This window comes from Saccostrea cucullata, unplaced genomic scaffold (genome assembly GCF_032062105.1).
Source record: "Saccostrea cucullata isolate Sc308-1 unplaced genomic scaffold, CSIRO_AGI_Scuc_v1 ctg19522, whole genome shotgun sequence".
NCBI classification, from domain to species: domain Eukaryota; kingdom Metazoa; phylum Mollusca; class Bivalvia; order Ostreida; family Ostreidae; genus Saccostrea; species Saccostrea cuccullata.
In genome coordinates, this window is record NW_026939179.1 from 587 (window position 1) to 7366 (window position 6780).

Genomic DNA, 6780 nt, shown 5'->3' on the forward strand with positions numbered 1-6780 from the left:
ACTCCTCAGAATCAGTTTTATGGAATAGCTTTCCTGGGAGTGGGAGTGTGTGTTGGTCTGTACCTCTGGAAGCAGTTTAAATAAACAAGAAAGATTATTAGCAGACCAAACTTTATAACAATAATTTGTTTGTTAAAGTACATGTATTAAGCATACCATTTGTTTTCTTTTTCTGTACAAAAACTGATGTAATCAATGGAAAAATAATGAAAATGATAATTTTTAGCTAATTCAGTCATAATAGATGCACATGTTGAGAGAACTGTCATTTACAATATTTGTATGTCTGCCTTTTAAACATTTATTTCAAGAGCATGCACAATAAAGATAAAATTTCATGTTTTTTGACAAAAGTAAATGTTACAACATGTTAAGAGATTTTTATTCATCTCAGGATGCATGCTTTAACACTTAATTTTCATTTGAAATTTTGCAGTTTATAATTATTGGGGTTGTTCTATTTCAAAAACTGTTTGCTACTTACAAAGAGTTCAACGAGATTTCTACTTGCCAGGTCCACTAACATGACTCTCTTTCAGTGGAAGGAAATTTTGTCAATGTAATTGACATGATACATGTTAATTGACTTAGTCACTTCATTGTTTGTGTCATATTAGCTAATTGGATTTCACTTTCAAGATCATGTTTCACTAACTGCTGAAAATAATTCTAAGAAATGTCTGAAAGACATAGTATAGTATGTAGAACTCGGCATTATTTTGTCATATAAAGCACAATACTGAGTGATTTTATAAGTGCTACGATATTGTTTTCATGCAATGTCTTCATATGTTGTTTTTTCATTTATGTCATTACTTAGTTTATTTTCTTGCATTTGTGGATTGTAAAGTCTTAATTTTATTTATTTTGTGTTTAAATGTACTTGTGAAATATATACTACAAAAAACAAAGGTTTTTTTTATTTCTTGGACATAGTTTTTTCTTGTTTGTTTGATTTTTTTCTTCAAATTTTCATAGAGATAATATTATCAACTTTTGTTAAGAAGAATGTACTTTTCAAAAACAGTTGTTATGTGCAACCAGATTTCATATTACAGACATAAATCTTGAAATTAAATTAATTTTTTTTATAATAAAACTTTTAAAAATTAAAAGAAATAAGCATAGAAACATTTCAGAATTGTAAATGTTTGTAAAATAGCTGGAATAATTTGTGAAAGTATTTCATTAAAATGTAGCAATAATCTCAATTAAACATTATGTTCATAGGTACTTGGTATTTTAATTCTACAAAGTATCTTTTCATTGATAAAAATATCACCATACTTTAATGATAACACTTATTATTATAATTATAGGGTGTATTTTTAACAGCAAAGAGATAGGTTTAAAACATCACTTGCCTGTGATTATATAGTAAATATATATATATGACATTGTAATGTGAATACATCAAATGATTGTGCAATGTCTTTAATGCTCAATATTTAAGTACAGAGTGATATCATAACCTGTTTGTTTACTCAGTGGAGCTGCAGTAATTATGGAATGTAAGGCGGGCATTGGGTCATCAGATGTGATATAATGCTATATTCATACAATCTTTTTTCTTGGTATTAACTTTTTTTAATCATGATGTTGTATGAGAGTATATTCCTGTATCTACAGCCATTCTTGTGAGAGTATTTCATCAGCTGTTCTTGTTAAAGGAAGAGTATACTAGTTCATTATGTACCGAAGACCTACATAATTATGAATATCTGAGGCGTGTGCATGTTGTAATTACGTGTAAATTACAAATGTTTGTGTAATAAAATATTTATAGACATTTTCTGTTTTTGTATTTAGTGTAGTCCCATGTAATTTTTTTCAGGTCATCAAAAATGTGAAGGTGAAATATGGAGATAATGAACAGTATTCAAGCTCAGAAGTTCATTGACGCAATTTGGAGCGGAGCAAACACGGACAAAATACAGTATTGAATCACATGAATCCAATAAATCGTTAAATATCCAGTCTCCTGGAATCACTGGTCCAGAGCTAAATGATCAGGTGCCCAGGAGGAGTAAGTATTCCCTGTCAACTGATTACACTCGCTTTAAGCCCTATATATTTATCGGGTGTAAAAAGGAATTAATTGGTAGTCAAAGACGGCCTCTGAATCAGTGAAAAACTGATAGTTTTTCACAGTTCAACTCTATGAGAAGTATTTGCAAATATGACCATTATAGCGACCCAAGAGTTCGAGAATTACGATCATTTTTTTCACTTGAATGTATATTGTAGAAAACTAGGTCCTTGTCATAGATATTAATGGTTATCATATAATCTATAGTATTAAAGGGTAAGAGAAGAAAAAAGATGGAAACAGGGAGAAGAGGCCCTTAGTAACCCAAAGGAAAAGCGGTTTTTATTTTGACAATGTGCACTACACAGAAAACAAAATTGTTTCAGGTTTATACCTTATTCAGGTATCCCTTTTAATAGTCGAGAAAGAGCTAGGTTCACTTTATACATAAAATGGCTCTTTACTTATATCAATTAATTAACTCTCATCCTATTTCCCATTTCATATATCAAAATAAAGTAGACACTTAGTGCTTTCATTTCCTATAATAAAATTTCTTTTTGAGAATATAGATATTGGAAAACAGGCTTTGAGAAATTGCAATGTTCTTGAAATTTGCAGAAAACATGCGTATTTGACTACCTTCAAGAAAGAATTAAAATATGAGCACAGCCCATGATCCAAAAAATAAAACATGTTTTTGATCTTCAAAAATAGATCTTTCATTATGTATTTACAAATTTTGGATCAGAGGTTGTGCTCTATATGAAATATTGAAAAAATACCTCAACTTTAGGCCATTTTCAAAGAAATTTACAGGCTATTAGGAAAATGACGCATTTTATGACGTCATAATAAATTGACTAGAGGGAAAATTACGTCATGATTAATAGATACATGGTCACTAACACTCCAAGTGATAGATACTGCATTTGCAACCTAAACTGAGCGGTTTTGATTTTTCAAAAATTCTCAGGGCCAAATAAGGCCCAAAGTGGCTTTTGCTCTTGCTTAAGATAGTGTCTTCAAAACTGCAATTGCTTTTGACCAGCCTGGAGGAGATGTAAAGTGGGGCTTTCTGTTCAAACAGCATTAAAAGCTCAAATTAAGAGGCCAACATTTCAACAATATGTACTGCTTTTATTTGTAGATTTTACAGTTTCTGCAAATCTTTTCTGCATATTAGTGTGTACTAAACTTTCTCACTGGGAATGGTAACGCATATCAGACACATTTCTGCGAAACATTCTCCAGTTCTTCTGGAATGTGTTCAGGTCTAAAATAATAACCCCAGTGAACATCAGCAACAGAATAAACATGGCGACTGCCCCGATCGCTTGGCCCCCGGGAGCTTCTTTTGTACTATGTGTGCCAGTTTTCTTCTTCTTGACTTTCAAACTCTTCAGTACCTCCTCAAACCGTTGTTTATCATACAAATCTCCTTGAGGTGTGTTGTTACTTGGTTTTGAACTGGCTTCTCCGCCCAATATGGAAACTGTTGACATGGTATTTGACGCAGAGGTTGCCAGGGTATCCTCACTTGCCCATCTCTGGGTGACAGTGGTAGAGTATCCGGGCATCGATTTACTACTCAAATGGCTTGAATATGGTGGATCGTCAGCTATTTAGAAATCGTGAAATATACATGTAGTATATACACATAACGAACACACCTCACGAGTTCATTGAAAAGAGTACAAAGCAGGATCGAGCAAATCAAAAACGGACCTGTAAAACATAAGAAGTGTAATCATGTGCCATGGATCGGAGGAGTAAGCATCACATGTCGACCGGTCCTACCCATCATGTGCTCATTATCAAAATCAGGCAAAGGGAAAAACTCCTAGTCAATTCAGTACGTAAATAATGGTCTAACCATCATATGAAAAACGTCAGTCAGCATTCGACATATTTGTTGATGAGGTCATTGTATCGATAGAGCACTTTCGAGATTGATGATATCCTTAACTGAGTTAATTCATCAACTTGTTTTTCAAATCAAAGATTAGCATTTTGAAAAATTGTTTTTATGCAGAGCATATTTTGTGTAGCGATTTAACTGGAGATATCAGCCCTTATTTGCAGGTGATAAGGGTTGATTGCTACGTAAATAATGTAGTTGATGACATAGAAGTAGGATATCTTTTATTTTAAGTTGACTTGGATATCGACTCGACATATAAATGGAAGAAACTATTTGTTAATAGATAATATGCTGTTGATCTATAACTAAATGTCGAGTTGTGAGATACTTTAAGAACAAAGCTTTGTGATAAACGTTACGACTTAACTTTTCAATAGCTAACTCTTTTACATAATTATGCGGAGACAAATAAAACAAGAATATCAACAGTTTCGTTTATTAAGTTTCGTAAGTTCTAAGGTCGATACAATGATCTTATCAGAAAATACAATCTATCATTAACTGAAAAAGTCAAATGCTGAATGACGTTTTTCATTGTAATTGTTACACCATTATTTAAACATTGAATTATCGACGGATTTTTCTGATTTTTCCCCGGTCAGGAAAAGCAGCGGATTTGACTGGTTTGGCAGGGGATGCTCACTCCTACATGGCACCTGATACCACTTCTGATGTTTTAGATGTCCGTGTTTGTTCTGCTCGAAACATTTGTAGTGTTTAATGAACTTTAGAGCTAAAATACTGTTCGTTACCTCCATATACTAGTACTTCAGGAAATTAAATGTACAGTATGTAAACGTTCATTTGAGAATTGTAAACACCTGCAACAATCTTACTGTTTGTAAATATCACAGTCATTTATATGATCATGTCAGAAAAAGGCATTTTACACAAAGAAATAATTTTTCGAAGTCTGTTTTAGGCAAAAAGGGAAAACACTTTTGGATACCCAACGGTGTGGTGGACCTTTATACCTGTTACCTGCCAACTGACATCTCTAAACACATCATATGTACTATATGAGACTGACTGTTGAAAAACAATGATCAAATAGAGTCTATTCTTCAATATTCTACCTGGCAATGAATTGTACTTGTAAACCAGTTTACTGTGTTGTTCTATAGGGTTCGTGCTATGAATACATGATTAAATCTCGGGGACCGACCTTCACGTTTACAGATGAAGTACAAATTGTTGTCACATGTTCCCTCGTACCAGTCACTGCTGATGTAAATACACGTGTCTGGAATAAAATAGGGGTGGGATTAGCATTAAATTCAAAACATTACAAGAAAGATCTAGTACTTCTACAACTAATCGGTTTGATACAATTACCGGAAATTCATTATAGTATAGAACGTATAATACATGTATATAGTAAAAATTGCCATCTTTCAGTTAATTAAAGGTGAACAATTTTATATAAGATAATAATTGACAAAAAATAAAAACAATTTAAGTTGCATTAACCCATATGGCGTAAACACAATAGTACCCGAAAATATTTTACTCGGAAGAAAAGATCTTGGAACAAGGGCATGTGGACACGTCACACATTTACAGAACTGACAAACACCATAAGCTTATTTGAAACAATAAATCTATCACGACTCAGATAGTATATTGAACGTACAGTAGAAAATGTAATGAACCAAATGTTCCAATAAAATTCAGTAGAAAGTATTGTGATAGGACTAATCGTACCTGGGTTTCTGGCAGAATGGTAGCCGCCCGGTCTTGGTAAGAAGTCGACAGGGGACCCGTCCACCCAGCTCTTCTCCTTCAGGAATCTTCTCATACCAATCCATACCGGCATCCCCACCGACTCCGTCCTGTAAGACACAATAATTATTGTATTTAAGAAATTAGATTTAGGAATCTTCTCATACCAATCCACACAGGCATCCCCACCGACTCCGTCTTGTAAGACACAATAATTATTGTACCCAAACCTAAGTGTAGTTGTATCTTTTTACCAGATTTGTAGGTTAAGGTCCTGCTTGAAAAACGTATAGAAGGTTAACATGGGTATAATAATGTCTAATAAAAACCTATACGCAACCACATTGAATTTTTATCGAAACACCTTACACTGAAGTTACAGTTATTGTAGCAATCCGTTTTACTGTGAATTCTGACCATTTCCATATCCATCTTACTCTTGTCCTTCTACTTTGTGCATTGCGACATCCTTACACAATTTTTATCTCCCAGTGCATGTCGAATTAAGAAAGATTTCACTGTTTCCCTGTATCACACTCTTTGTTTTAATTTCTGTACTTAAAAGTTAAAAAATTTCAAACGTTGTCAGAATTATCACATTAACAATGAGTGAAAGGGCATTCAAATAAATTCCTTACCTGATTTTTTCCACAAATTCTTTTTCCTCCTCACTGTGGATGCTGGCCACAGTTGAGTTGTTCTCCTTGCATCTGATCACCGCTTCGTCGAAGCTTATCCCACCATATTCCGTGAAAAGAGAGTAACAAAATGTTTCCCGACACACCCATCGACCGTCTGACGTGGACAAAACTGATGAAATCAAATCATTATAATGCTAGTCATCTCACCTTACAAAACTTTAGCTCATAAATTTCAAAGTCATTAATTATTCTCAAATACATTTGTTCATTACTACACTTCATAATTTACGATTGATCTGTGGCTTACTAATTCTTAACCATACATGTACATGTGTTATTTCTGTAGAATGAAAGATATGGAGAAATGAACAGTATTCCCGATCAAAAGTCCATAAAACAATACAAAATAGGAGCAGAGGAAACACGGAACTCCAAAACATCAGAGGTGGGATCATGTGCCATGG

The 6780-nt window shown here is 33.5% G+C and overlaps 1 protein-coding gene across 1 annotated transcript; it reads right to left on the reverse strand.

The window, feature by feature from the left end:
• Nucleotides 1–3170: 3170 nt before the first annotated feature.
• On the reverse strand, nucleotides 3171–6425 carry LOC134252470 (uncharacterized). Its single transcript, XM_062734957.1, has 4 exons — nucleotides 6314–6425; nucleotides 5658–5785; nucleotides 5119–5196; nucleotides 3171–3650 (listed from the first exon to the last, which is right to left on the reverse strand). Exons 2-4 carry the CDS (start codon nucleotides 5767–5769, stop codon nucleotides 3232–3234), a joined length of 609 nt encoding a protein of 202 aa, XP_062590941.1. The 5' UTR covers nucleotides 5770–5785; nucleotides 6314–6425; the 3' UTR covers nucleotides 3171–3231.
• Nucleotides 6426–6780: the final 355 nt, after the last annotated feature.